The sequence below is a fragment of the Danio rerio genome, chromosome 17, assembly GCF_049306965.1.
Source record: "Danio rerio strain Tuebingen ecotype United States chromosome 17, GRCz12tu, whole genome shotgun sequence".
NCBI classification, from domain to species: domain Eukaryota; kingdom Metazoa; phylum Chordata; class Actinopteri; order Cypriniformes; family Danionidae; genus Danio; species Danio rerio.
Genome location: NC_133192.1, coordinates 21,835,001 through 21,850,505, shown reverse-complemented (window position 1 = coordinate 21,850,505; position 15,505 = coordinate 21,835,001). Strand labels below are relative to the sequence as shown.

General features: G+C 36.0%; 1 protein-coding gene across 4 annotated transcripts in view; it reads left to right on the top strand.

Annotated features, from left to right (window-relative positions):
* sh3pxd2ab (SH3 and PX domains 2Ab) overlaps positions 1-15,505 on the top strand; it is a 118,509-nt gene that overhangs the window by 86,536 nt on the left and 16,468 nt on the right. For 2 of the 4 annotated variants that reach the window (XM_073928447.1, XM_003200342.7), the window contains exon 1: positions 11,326-11,928. In XM_073928447.1, the coding sequence (XP_073784548.1) occupies positions 11,712-11,928 (217 nt within the window). In that variant the 5' untranslated portion in view covers positions 11,326-11,711. Of the gene's footprint in view, positions 1-24; positions 183-2,728; positions 2,815-3,793; positions 3,871-11,325; positions 11,929-15,505 lie in introns of those variants that run through there. The other 2 variants (XM_073928448.1, XM_073928449.1) reach the window with 2 other exon arrangements.

The following is a 15,505-nucleotide window of genomic DNA, read 5'->3' as shown; positions in this document are numbered from 1 at the left end:
ACGTCACGCCCCTTAGGTGTGGCCAAGGAACTCCTAATATGGAACTGTTGAAGAAATAACCTGTTCAGTACAGGTATTTGCTGTATACAGATACAGACTACACCCTCATCACTGTTGACCCTGCTTATCGTCGGTTATCCTTTTATCATATCGTGTACCTAAATGTAAACACTGGAAAAGTGGTGAGTGCGCAGGTTTAAAGGAACATAAGAAGAAATATGTTTGTTTTGTTTTATTGAAGACTGTATTTAGCTGTGATGGATTAGAATTCTCAAAGTAAGATAGATTCATATAGAATCTAATAGGAAAATTGTACATATATAATCTATGATATAGATTTCATACAAAAACTATACTTACTGTTAAAGGGTTAGGTCAGACAAAAGTGAACATTTGTTCAATATTTATTCACTCTCAAATGGTTACAAATGTTATTTCTTTCTTCTTTTGAAAACTGAAAGCCTCTAACCATTGACTTATATAGAATATTTTGAGGGATGTAAACAAAAGCAATGGTACCAACATATTTCCTGTTTTACATTTCTAATTTCTATAGCTTCTGAGAATTATTAACATTTAGTTATGGTTGAATTGTCTCTTGGTACAGTTATGAAATACTTTGATAGCAAGCAGGAAATGTTCATGGGCCAATGAAATCAACCAAAATAAAATTTCCTTTAGTAAGAAAAACAAATACTATAGAAGTCAATGATGACACGTTTCAACTGTCTTCAGAATACAGTATATTCTTCTTCTCTCTCTCTCTCTCTCTCTCTCTCTCTCTCTCTCTCTCTCTCTCTCTCTCTCTCTCTATGTATGTGTGTGTGTTTCAATTAGAATTATTAGCCCCCTGTTTATTTTTTTACCCAATTTTTGTTTAACAGACAGAAGATTTATTCAACAAATTTTTAAACATAATATTTTTAATAACTAATTTCTAATAACTGACTTATTTTACTAGTTTAGCTTAAAGTGACATTTAAAGACTTAACTAGGTTAATCAGGTTAAATAGGCAGGTTAGGGTAATTAGGAAAGTTATTGTATAACGATGGTTTGCTCTGTAGACTATCGAAAAAAATGGCTGAAAGGGGCTAATAATTTTGTCCTTAAAATGGTGTTTAAAAAATTAAAAAAAATGCTTTATTTTAGTCCAAATAAAACAAATAAGACTTTCTCCAGAGTATTATCAGACTTACTGTGAAAATATCCTTGCTCTCTTAAACATAATTTGGGAAATATTTAAAAAAGAGAAAAAAAATTCAAAGGGGGGCTAATAATTCTGACTTAAATTGTAAATGCTTTTTGCATTTTATAAAACTACAACAAAATATAGAAGAAAAAAAAAAAAAAACAAAAAGCAATCAGGCCCACAGACTGTGAGGATGATGAACACTTAACACACCTCACACAAACTTTTTCCAAACCCCCCTTTAAGATGTAGCATGCACAGCACCTTAACCAATCCCTACTTAAAACAATATTGCCTACAATAATGTTCCACCAACAGTCAACATATGTGTACACCCTTTTTTTTGACTGTGTACTTGTCTATCTGTGCCTACATGTGTGTAATGTGTGTTTTTCTTAACATGTTTTTTGTCTTTCACATATTTAGGGTCTTTAAGTACAGTATTATTGTCAACATTGCTAATTATAAATTGTTTTGTTTTTTAGAGGATGTTGTTGTATTTTGCACTGTCGGGTGCCAGCACCTAAGCTTTTTCACTCATCATAGTACATGTGTTACTGACGATGTGACAATAAAAGAGATTTGATTTATTTAGCGGGTCAGGTAATGCATACATAAAAGTAATTATAAAGTAACATTGTTCTTATATTACCAGTAACATGCATTATCCTGACTATAGTTTTATTGTCAAATAATAGTTTGGGCACATAAATACATTATGTATAGTTGATATCAATTACACCCAATCTTTATGTTATTGACAGGGGTCATTGGTTATGCTTGCATTTCGTAAAATGCATTAAGGTGTTTTAATATATATGTCTCCATGTTATGTCAAATATCTCAGATTTATCATTATTGATTTATCTCAATCTCTCCTAAGCAAGCATGTTTACATGATCTCTACCCCACATACCAAATTTGGGCACAGATTCAGTTTTCCACATTCTCAAAATCACCCATTTGACAATTACCATACCAAATAACATGGCTTGTCTTTCATATTTATTAGACATCTCTAAGTTACTAAATAAAAACAGCTATAAGTGGACATGGTTCAAGATTTTCTTGGAGGGCTTTAGAAAAATATTCAAATATATTTTCCCCAAATTCCTGTAATTTAGGACACAACCATATCAAGTGGGTCAGGATCCTTCTGCTGTTTTACACCTGTTACAGAGTGGAGATACCTGAGGAAAAGTCTTATGCAGTTATATTTATATTTAACAACAAATAATCAGCCTATCAAACTAGTAAATAATTGTGATTTACATTATACTAATTTAATCTTTAAATTTTGATTTTTTTTTTCATGCCAGGCTGCAGAAATATTGACCAGCATTTCTGTACATCTTTATCTTTTGGAGAATTACTTACAGTATACTTCCAAACTGTGTACTCAGCAGTCAGATGCAACCTGGGAGTGTCAATAACATGTATTTAGATCTGCGGGCTTTAGCCAAGTAGTATTAATTGCTGTGATGTGGTCACCATCACAACAACCCAACACTCTTGCCCTGTTTTTCTCTGTCATACAGTTACTCACTGCTCAGGAATCCTCTGGAACAGCAAGTGTGTGATTTGATTAAGTGGTGAGACTTCACATTCTGACCTCAATGTAAAGGTGGCCATTACACATGAACACATAACTAACAATACATTTTACTTTAATTACACTTATGAACCACTTTTGCTAATGCTCTGTCATATCATTTTATAAATAAGACTCACAAAACTTGTGGAAATGTTGATATTTTCATGTATTGCCATGATATACTACTGTGTTTTCTCAACCATCAAAAAAAAAAAAAAAAAAAAAAAAAAAAAAAAAAAAAAACTACCTCTGTAAACTTTGTGTGGATGTGTGATTTTGTTCTGGTTGTGAGCAAATTATATATCCCTTCTATGGTAGATAATTTAAATTAACAGATTAATGTCACAAATTGGTGGGTAGTGCTGTCGACTCACAACAAGAAGGCCGCTGGTTCGAGTCTTGTTGGCATTTCTGTGTGGAGTTTGCATGTTCTCCCCGTGTTCGCATGGGTTTCTGGTTACAACCACTGATTAATAAAGCGACTAAGCCGAAAAGAAAATGAATGAATGTCAAAAAATATTTTTAAATTATGCCCCATATAAATTTGTTTTATATTTTGTCCATGCACTTTAGTTTGAAGCTAAAACAATTATGGCTGTAGCATGATATTACTTAAGGGTTTCAAAATAATATGTATCAAAGTTTGAATAATAAATGCTAGAGTTAAAAGTCCAAAACCTTCTGTCAGGGTATTATGTGCTTTGTGGATTTGATCTGTACAAATTTAGAGAATTTGTCTTTGTCCCCTAGGTTGTGCTGTTGTTCTTTGATCGTACACTTAAGTCAACTTACATGCTAAAGATAAATGTAAAAATTGTTCTTTATGTGTTAACTTGTGATAAACTGTCCCAAACTATACTGGCTAGATGTTATACTCTTTCCATTGCTTTGAAAATCGGACCAGATTATTCAGACTACCCAGCAGAAAACGACCCGCATGTCTAATAATAAAAAAAGTTTTCCAAGGATGAACTACTTTAACATTACAGCATGGTGATCTTTTCAACAGAAGAACGGTGAAACAACTGGAATGAATTTGGACAGAAGTCTCCTTAAGATCCTCAAGACTGATGTCAAAGGATCCAGGTAAATCAAGATAATGCAGGACAATATACAGACATATTGAGAAATGGCTTTAATAATGCAATTATCGAAGCATATAACGTCAGATTATTAACCCGTGTATGTTGCGCTTGTCTCTAGATTACAATATCAATGTTATAAGAGAAATGATATTTTAGGCATTGCACAAAAATGGAGTAAAACAAAGTAAGACATTATTGTGTGTGCATTGTCCTTCTGCTCTGAGTATCTGAAATGAGAGCTCAGTTTTACTGTTTTAGTTATGTAACTGCATTCCTCCACCATAGTCAAATGGAAACACAAATGTGTGCGTGGATGTGAAATGTAGGCCAGCACAAAGTCCTGCTCAGGGTTATCGGAAAAAAGAAGAACAAAAATGAGCTCTGTATGTGTGTGTGTGCTCCACAAATTGTCTGTTTTTGGTACTAAGGGGTATTAAAAGCAGGTTATGTGACATACCTGGGTAAGTTTAAGGATGTGTTAGACAGATAATCTCAGATTTCAGTAACAGAGGAAACTTTTTAAAGTATGTAAAACACCACAGCATTTGATTCTGGCATGTATGTATGTATCTAGTATGTGGGTGTGTTACTAAATATGGTTATTTATTAAAGGCACAACACGTGAGTTTTTTTAAATAAAAGGTGTCATACAGTATATATTTCTCATCAGCAATTGTTTAGCTTAGCAAGCCTTCAGACTTAGGGCCTACTCACACTATGCCATCCGTACCGTGCCCAGGCCCGTTTCCCAGATCGTTTGAGAAGTGTGAGTGCACTGAATCAGGCTCAAGCATGGTTTACTTGGCCGGCCCTGGCCCGGTTGGAAGAGGTGTGCCTGAGCGCAGTTCACTTGGGCTTTGGCACGGTACGCTTCTGTGTGAGTGCAAAACGCGCCAAAGCCCGAAACTGAAAGCGAGACGTGACTTTTAAGGGGCTGTTTCATATGGATTTATTAATCATTCTTACTGTTCAGTGAACGCAAACTGCCGTAGTTTAATAAAGACGAGAACTCCTCACAGCACGACAGCTGCACGGCTTCAGTATACTTCCTCATTCTTGCAGCACGAGGGCTTTATGATTGTTTATGAGCGAAATATTTATATATCGCTCTGTTTGGCGAAATATTTGACTGCATGTCACTGCATAACAAACGACTGACACGATATAACTAGAGAAATCTCCACTGTGCTGCTGAGAGAGAGAGCGCTTCTCACTAAACAGCGCAGCAGCGATGACGTAAGCGTGCCGAGGCCCATTTGTGGTGTGAGTGCGGGCCGTCGGGGGAGACGGGAGGGGGGACAAGCATGCTTTGGCCCGGTTCGAGGCAACTGTACCTAGTGTGAGTACGGCCTTACTCAGCTTCATACCAAAATAATAATTCTTGAATACTTTGGCTCAGCATGATCACGATTTCTGCAATAACCCTGTAGGATGTGATGAAGACCACAACTTACATGATTCCACAGTCACGTCATCATCAAACTATAGCTTTGTTTGTTGTGAATACGAACCCTCTAGTGGCGAAAATTACATAGTGCGGCTTTAAAATAAATTCTCGTAAAATACTATTTTAAACCATGTTTATATGTACTGCTGTTTATCCAATAGTCTCTGACTGCAGACTTGCATATGCAAGCTAAGACATGCAATCCCAGTCATGTAGTCTCAGACACATGCATTCAATAGAGCTAATGATGTCACTATGAGGAATAATGTTCATATGGTGGATCTGCAGTCCTTTTTTCTCTCTCTGTTTTTAACGTATTGCTGACCTAATTACATATTTCACATTGGCAGTATGGTGGCGCACTGGGTAGCATGAATGCCTCACAGCAAGAAGGTTGCTGCTCCTGTTTCCCATGAGCTGTATGTTAATTGGGTGAGCTAAATTCGACCCAAGCTCATTCTGGGAATGTAGCCCCACAGACATTTCTGGAGACCGCGATTTACATGGCCGGAGGTACGTACGGCCGCGTTTAGTTTTTCTCGAGCGAACGCTGCGGGGCAGTGTGGCGCCGCTACGCTCCTCCTCTTCGCGCTAGCCGGCCGACGGCTCGTCTCCGAGTGGGCTTTCCCACTGCTACCAGTTTGTCCGCTTAGCTCGCAGCGTTACGTCGCCAGAGCGGAGGCCCGGAGGAGGAGGAGCCAGCCGCGGGGACGACCGGGATCAGATCCAAGGAAGAGCGGTTCCGGAAATCAGGTAAGATGAAAAACAGAATCTGAAAAATAGGGGCGAGAACGTGGCGGGATCCGAAAACGCAGTCGAAATCAAAGACGAGGGCTTTTGCTTTTTTTTTTTTTCTGGACGGCTTTTGCAAACCGTCGCTTGGGTTTAGGGAAGGAGGAAGAGGAGGGCGGCCAGGTCGGTAGGCTAGCATAGAACAGTAGTCTACTTTAAAAACAATTTCTTTTTTAGAAAAAACTGATGATAAAAAAAAACGCCAACAACAGATATACCACATTGTAACAAGCAACAGATGGTTTCCGATATTGTATTATTGAACTTATTCTTTTAGCTTTAAAAAGGCAACCTAATCATGAAATGATCCATGTCAACTGTCGATGCCTACAACTGAACTTGTGGATTTCAGAGGAAAAAAAATTTAAAGCAAAACATTTATTAGTAGGCTATTATAGATAAACAGTAACCTATATTAAAAAATGGTAAGAAATTGTATTATTTAGATTATTTTGCTCCAAAGGAAACCTGCACTGGGCTCACATGCCAAACCTAGGAAAATTTGGGATTTTTACCAGACATCCTGCATCATTTCATAGAAACAATCTCATCTATTCTAGGTGTAATGTCCCGTGCCATGGCTACTTTCAATATGGTGATCTGTGAGGCGGGATCTGTGGGATGTTTTGGTCAGCTTCATTACAGAGAACATTTATTCACATGAGTATTTCACCTTGGTTGAAATTGTCGATATTCGCTTTGCGTTTTTTTGACATTGTGCTAATCCCAGAAATATTTGACCTTGTTTACATTTAGTGTAACGTAACGCTAGCGTCTAAATTTGTGAGTAGGGTATATATTGTAATTGTCACAGACCTAATATTTAAAGTGAGCATGGGCCACTTAAACTTCATTACCAAAACTTGTTGTCGGGCCTGAATATATTATTGGCCATAGTGTATGTGTGTGAATGCAAGAGTGTATGGGTGTTTGCCAGTGCTGGGTTGTGACTGGAAGGGCATCCTCTGCATAAAACATATGCTGGATAAGTTGGCGGTTCATTCCACGGTGGCGATCTCAGATTAGGAGACTCAGACCGAAAAGAAAATGAATGAATGAATAACTGCATAAGAATTTTCCTCAGGTATCTCTGTAACAGGTGTGAAACAGCAGAAGGATCCTAAACCACTTGATATGGTTGTGTCCTAAATTACAGGAATTTTGGGAAAATATATTTGAACGTTTTTCTAAAGTCCTCCAAGAAATCTTGAACCATGTCCACTTATAGCTGTTCTTGGGATAGTTAGATTTATAAAGGGACTAAGCTAAAAAGAAAGGTTTTTAGAACTGACATACCTTGAGTAAGCAGGTTTAGGCTTAATCAATCTAGAATTCAGATGTTAAGTTAATCATGCTTTCTGGAATAAACCCCTGATGTATCTTTGTACGTTATCTGCAATTTTAAAACACACAGTATATGGTAGTTTAGGGCTGTCAATCAATTAAAATATAGTCAAAATATTTATATTATATGCAGATTAATTAATTTCATAGTCTGCTAAGATTTTTACTGTAGGCTTTTGACCATTCATTTACATGGCAATTGGCGTTTTGGGAGCCAGAAAACATTCATCTTTGAAAACAGTATGAGATTTTCAAAATAAAACGAATATTGTCTCTGTGTAAACTACATTGGCTGATTACAGGTTCATATGTGCAATAGTAAGGTGTTTCTTTAAATAGTTACATTGCCAACTACTGGTCTGGCTTGCATAATACAGCATTTTTATCAGGGTATGCGTTGACAAAATTATTTGTATCTGTATGTAAAAATGCAAAGGACAAACTTAGGAAATGCTTCTGCATTCCATTTACATTTGTAATAGTCTGTGATCCAGACGGACATCATTAGCCATTGCGTTACATCTGTTTTTTTTTTTTTTTTTCAGCATCTGGCGCAATGAGTATATTCGAAAGACATTAAAGAGATAGTTCACCCAAAAAAGATTTTCTCAACATTTACTAACACTTAAGTGCTTCTAAACTTTTATATACATCATTCCTTAATATGCATCAACACAAAACAAGATATTCTAAACAATTTGGGGAGATGGGGGGGCATTCAGTTGGAACAAAATAATATTGTTACTGTATTTGGCATTATATTCTGCTCAATGTGCTGTTTTTTCTGACATTCTTCAGTTTATTTTCCTTTGTGTTCAACAGATGGTTCAGTAAAAGGGGATAGATTTAACATTTTTGGGTGATCTATCCATTTATCACTAAGTACTCTAGGTTAGAAACACACAAACAACTATTGAGAGTACCTAAAGGATTAACTTATTCCTTCGTCCTGTGCAGTAGTCACAGCTTAATCACTTTGATTTTTCATGGCAAACGCTGGAGGGTTGCAGCATATTCATGTACTTAGATGTAATTCAGAGTGAAGTATTAAACGTGCAGTCTGATTTATAATGTAAGAAAGTACATTGTGCCTGTTTTTTCATGAGGTCAGCTGAATTTTAAAATAAAAAACATACTGCAGGAGTGAAAAACAAAGACACACAGTTCATGTAAAAATATGATATTGGGGTCAGAAAGAGAGTGGGAGAAAGTAATGGAGAGAAAGGGATTCTGTGATTTAGCAGAAAGAGCAGTTCAGGGGGAGGCCGTTGACGTGGCAGAGAGGAAGTGGTTTGAGTGTGAGGGGGAATGAGGAGTGAGGAGGGGGAGCCACTGGAGAGGAGAAAGAGAAAAGAGCAAATTAAGAGAAAAACTGTGAGAAAGAGGGACTGTGAAAAAGAGAATAAAACACCTCTTACTGCACGCTATGTGAAGACTAATAGTTGATCAATCTCTGCATGTCTGCAACTTTGATGACAAGAATGTGATTTAACAGACAAAAGTAATGTAAAACAGTGATCATGTGAAGAGTGATTACAGTTTAAAATAGCTTCAATAAATTTGAAAATGGAATTCATTATTGTTATGGCAAATCTTACTTATATTTTGCTTATATAAAGCTTATTCTTCATATTTTCTACGAATGTTTTTGTTGATACAGAAATAAATTTGGTACTCTTCTTTGGAGAATAAAACATTTATTTGAAATATATATTTTTTATTTAAAATATTTTTTCTTCTGTCATTGTGATTTTGCATTGTATATCTTGTGAATCAATGGGCTCATGTATTGGTCGATTAGCTTCTGGTAGTTTGCCCATTCTGGTATGTGTAGTAACTACAAAATTATTGTGTTTCATTAAAGGGCACCTATGATGAAAATCATCTTTTGTAAGCTATTTGGATTGGACTGTGTGCAGGTATAGTGTGTCCACTGTATATTGCAGCGATATAAAGACAACACGTCCCTTATTTTAAATTTCCTGATGTTAAAATAAGATCCAAATCCCTCCCATTTCGAGACCCACTGCAATGTGACGTAGGAGTGCAGTTTCCTTGCGATTGACAGGCACATATTGATATATCTTGGTAGTATAATCATATCAACAAGACGGTACGTGCACAAAGCAACTGGAATTAAAAGATCTATTCAGCTAGCTGTGATCATCAATAATCATCAATTGTGATCAAGAATGAGTTTTACAAGTTTAAAACGTTTTAAAAAGTGCATTTTTGCAATTAAGTACAGTAATTTTAACGTCTTTATCACCACAGCCACCTGTGAGCACAATTATAAAAGAAAACGCTTTAGTCCTGGTTTGTGGTCGTTAAATTAGGTTTATTTTGTACATTAGCATAATAGATATTTATACACCAGCGGATATTATTGTGCATCCTGTCACATTTGTCATGCAAAAACAGTGTAAAGCTAAATGTGTTCTGAGTGTCTGTGTGTGTGCACGAACTTTGGGTCCAACTTTATATTAAGTGCCCTTAACTACTATGTACTTACATGTAAATATAAATCCAATGAACATACTATGTTCATAATATGTTTCAGACCACTTCTGGTGCTCTTGAGGTGGGATGTGGGGACAGGATGCTGGTATTGGTAGGTTTAAGAGTGGGTTAAGGTGTAAGGGATGGTCAACAGTGTAATAATAAATGTAATAACAGAAATTAAGTACAGATGTAATTACATGCAGGTATTTAATCAAGCATGAGTACAAGGTATAAACATGTATTTGCACAATAAATGCAATGTAACTAATTATTGATTACAGTGTAAGAACATATTAGTTAAGGCCATTTAATATAAAGTGGGACCGAACTTTGTAACAACATTGTGTGGGACTCATCATTGCAGAAAGGCTTGAATCACCTCCACAACAAATACATCAAATAACCATTGGGAAAGTTCTTACTGTATTATTTCTCACAAACATTATGTGAGATCTGCATCCTTCATGTCTGTCACTGTGCTGTTTTTCTGGTGCAGCCTAGGCAAAGTTTGAGATACACTCTGACAGACACGTGGGAATGGTGGGTGGGGAGAACTAGCATTAAAGGCACAGGCAACAAAAACAGCTACATTGTGTTTGAAGCAGAGAATTGCAACATTCTGAAAGGTCTAATAAATAATCCGATTGGTGTTTTGAGCTGAAACTTTACAGACACATTCTGGAGACACACACACACACACACACACACACACACACACACACACACACACACACACACACACACACACACACACACACACACACAAGTGGGTAAAATGGGTGGCCACGCAATGGAAATTTAAATAAAATTATTATTTTTTTTTTTTATTAAAATTAATAAAAAAAAAATTTATTAAATGTTATTAAAATTGTAAATTATAGAAAGACAGACCAATGATAATTTCAACCAATAATATATCTCTTTTCCCTTAGGAAATAAAGAAGCATAGTTTCAAAAGTAACTGCACTCTTAATAGTTCTAATATGCAGAGATGCAACAAAAGAACAATTTCATGTTCCCGAAAAAACTTTCGGGACAGTTCTTAAAGTAATCATTGCTTCAGTGTAAAAACACTTATTAATTAATCAGAACCATTTATACAATGGAAAGATTCTATGAATGATAAAGTTTCTCCATGGATTTTTAAAAATGTGTGCTGTTTTTGTGTCAGAGAGCAGTATTTCTGAGAGAGAAGTCAGAGAGAATGCGAGTATGTGCTGAGTGTGTGAGTATGCTCTGTTTTCATAGGCCATATGTTTCTGTTTAAACCGTTTTAAAGGGGTGGAGCATCATTTGATTGGCATCTGTTTCCCCTTGCTCCATAGCTCCGCCCCCTTGAGCCTTTAGCTCTGGGTTTATTTTCCTCATCTCATCTTTCACTCCTTTCGTCAGCTACCCCTTTTCCTCTTCTCTCTGTCCTTCTTTTCCCCCTTTGCTCCATTTGTTGATCCATTCAGACCCGTGTCTTGCAGCAGGAGGGATCTGAAAGACTTACAGGAGCCCGTATGAGTCTGGTGGTCAGATGGACCCCGGGGCCCAGAGCCGGTAGGATGTGCTTCAGGTTGAACTGTGGTTACTCAAAAGCTTGTACTTTGGAACTTTAAGGCGGGATGAAACTGGATCAGTAGTGGGATTTGTTGTACCTGAGCATTTCTGCTTGTTGAGGAGCAGATGTGAACTCCATAGATCTGAGCTTGCTGATTCTTGGATGACCCTGTTGATCTCTGTAGCACGTGCTGATTGGCCGGTGTTGGTGAATGGCGCGGCGCAGTTCAGGTGGACACGGGCGTGGAGGAAGCTGGCTCACGGCCTGCTTTTTTCCATCATCCTCAGGGAAAGAGCGTGGAGAAGCCCTGGGTGCAGAGGACTGTATGTGTGTGTATGCGGTGACGGCGGACTATCAGCGGCAGGAGAACACAGAGATAAGCCTGAAAGCAGGAGAGAGAGTGGAGGTGATAGAAAAGAGTGAGAGCGGTGAGTGGCACACATACACACATACATACAATATTCTGTGAGCCTAAATGGGCCAAGAGATTTGACATCAGTTTGATATATTTAGCTTTTTTTTTTAAATACAATGCAACTAAGTGTAATTTTACTTTAATTTAATATTAGTATTCATTTTATGTGTTAGTATTTGAAGTTTTAGTTTTTCTGCATTCAAGACTGCAGCATTCAATCTGCATGAACATTATTATTATTATTATTATTTTGTATGCTTTGTAGTAACCGTTAAATCCATTTTAGGGAACTGTTCTGAAAAGAACTGCATTTTTTTTTGTATAAAGATCATTTACATAATCTAAATCAACATTTCTACTTCAAAGAACAGTTTGTAGAATGAAAAGATTGATTTGAGTTCTAAATGGAACCATCAATGATAATAAAAAACCTTTTCTGACCACAGCATGATTTGAGATGACCAAACAGCATCTGACCATTGTTGACTAACTTATAAACAATGTTGAATCTTCCAAAAATGTGTGTATATATTTTAAAAATATCACTTACATATACTGTAAAAATTAAACAGTTGAGTTAACTTAAATAATTAAAGCAACTAGGTGTGAAAAAAATGAGAGTTTATTTAACCTCAGTGGTTGAACTGCCAAATTATTTTTTAAGTTGACTGAAAAGGCTGGTTGAAGTCAAATAGACTTAACAGAATAAGTCGATTGAACTCAATTCAAAAAAATAATATGGCACAAATTCAACCACAGAATCTTAAAAACTCAATCTTTCTATGCCGGTTGCTTTAAAATTTTAAGTTACCTGAACTTTTTATGTTTGACAGTGCAAGAAGTAAAAACTTAAATGAAGAAATAAATTTTATGTCTCCTCATTGAACAAACAGTTCTAAACATGCAGTTTAATAGTTTTCATGAGTAAACTCAACACTGAGCTCAAAAATATGTCCACCTAACTCGAATTTTAAACTGAGTCAACAAATTGTAAATTGAATTTTTTTTATAGTGTACTAAGAGTCATTAAGAAATCCTTAATGTCTACGTTGTAAAAAATATATACATGATCAATTAGTCATGACAACTTATGATTTTAGTTCATTGTAACTTAGTAAAGTAAGTTAATTACCTTCTAATTTAAGCTGTTTTAAGTCAGTTTAACATAATATAAGTTCATTGGACTCATAAGGTTGTGATTCAGCTTAAAAATTATTCAGCTTAAAAATTTAATTTGTAACCAGGATTTTTTTTACAGTGTATTAATTTGTGAACTTCAAGCTTGTTAAACGAATAAGAAATGTCTTCTGTAATTGTCTCTGCAGAAAATTCTTAAGTTGATCTAAGCTTTAAGCTTGTCTAGACAGTCTCACTGGCCAAGCTTGCATTTAGCTTCTAGCTTGGTTTAGCTGTTATCTTAAGGTATGCTCAGACTACATGACATTTGGTTGGATTTCCAAAGTCTGACAAAATCCCTGGATTACAGCCACATCAGAGGTTGTTGTGGTCAGCGATGCTAACAGTAAGTATGAGCAGGTCTGTGATGTGATCTGAGTCTCGAGCAGTCAAAGATGTGATATTTTTTAAAGGTTGTTGGATATTATCGCCGCATGATATTGTAGTGTGTGGTGGTGATTTTACAGTGTGAGCAGCGCCTAGATCAGTTAAATGCATCCCCTAAATCCCTCTAAAACCCATTCCAACAGACCAGTCAAACCAACTTGGCCACACTGGGAGACCAACTAACCAACTTGAGGTCTGTTAAAGCCTGAAACTGTGTGTATGTTTTGAAATTCACATTAGTGCAATTTACATCGAAACAATAAGAATTGTTAAAAATATATGTACTTGTGATGCAACTTTTGGTGTCCTGATAATCTGGACGATAATGGATCTTCTGTGAATCGTCTTTCATGGAAGTAAAGAGGGTTTTTTCCTGATGTTACAGTTGTTGTTGGTTTTTTTTTGGGGGGGGGGATCATTTTATAAATTATGACATACTGTATGGCTACCCCAAAATGGTGTATTTAGACTTGGAAAAAGTGGTGCTCATTTATGATGGATTACATTCACATCAAAACAAATTTTTTTTTTGGTTAAAATTAGCAATATTTGCAACTCTGCAGCTATCTGGATCTCAGAAACTTTGTACCAACATGAGTTATTGTATGTTCTTTCTGAGTAAACATTGTCGGCTTTGCATGTCTTTCCAGAATTTGAAGCAGCATTTGGATTTAATTTGGAGAAATGGAAAATTTCCAGCCTACACTGTGTGTTCGAAATAAATGTCTGGAGGGAATTTAGAATGACTTTTTTTTTTTACTGTTTGAAAGTTTTAAAAGTTGCAACTAAACTTAAACAATGAAATACAGATAATTAAAAGGCCAGTTTTAAGGAAAGGAATTAAGTCATATTGATGCACAAAAAAGAGAGTGAGCGTGTGTCTCTGGAAAAAACCCACCAGAGCCAGAAAGTCATATTTAAGTGAAGGTCTTCAGACCATCTTAATGGATCCTCCAGAATCTTTCCTCAGTGTGTGTTCGTGTTCATATGTGTGTTAGTACACGGTTTTGAGTCAGTATGTGCTGAACTCTTTATGTTAAAGTAATTATGGACTTTATACACCAAGACAACCTTCCAAACTCCATCTCTTCTATGCTTTCTGTTTACTATTTTTCTTATTTACTGTCAAGCTGCCGATTAATATATTCATGCATCTCACATTTGTGTTTTTATATTATGCTTTGGTGAAGAGATGATGTATGCTAGGTAAAGGAAATTTACACAGTATGAAAACTGTGGATCTGGCAACCTGGTGTTTGTGTTTGTTTGCTCTAATGAGCATCTCACACTGTGAGCACTAACCAGTGGCAGGTGTGCAACCAGGGACAGCGTGTTAGTGATTATCATAAACATTTTTGTGGTTTTACTAGTTTTTAAATCCTGTATGTGTAACATATATAATAGCTTTTCTTCTTTTTCAAGTAAACATGGTTCTGAACTTTCTTTTCATCAAAATAAAAAAACTGAAAAACACCACTCTGATAAGAATGCCAAATTTTTGGTCACTGATAATTACTACTATTACTACTACTACTACAACTAATACTACTTCTACTACTACTACTACTACTACTACTACAACAACAACAACAACAACAACAACTACTACTACTACTACAAATATTACTACTACTACTACTACTACTACTACTAAAACAACAACAACAACTACTACAAAAACAATAACAACTACTACTATAACTACTACTACTACAACTCTTACTACAACAACTACTACTTTTACAACAACAACAACAACAACAACTACTACTACTACTACCACTACAACTACTACTTCTACCACTACCACTACTTCTACTACCACTGCTACTACTACAACTACTACTTCTACTACTACTACTACTACTACTACTACTACTACTACTACTACTACTTCTACAACAACAACTACTACAACTACTACTACTACTACTACTACTCCCACTACTACAACAACTAATAATGCTTCCACTACTACTTCTATTGCTGCTACAACAACAACAACTACTACTACTTCTACTACTACT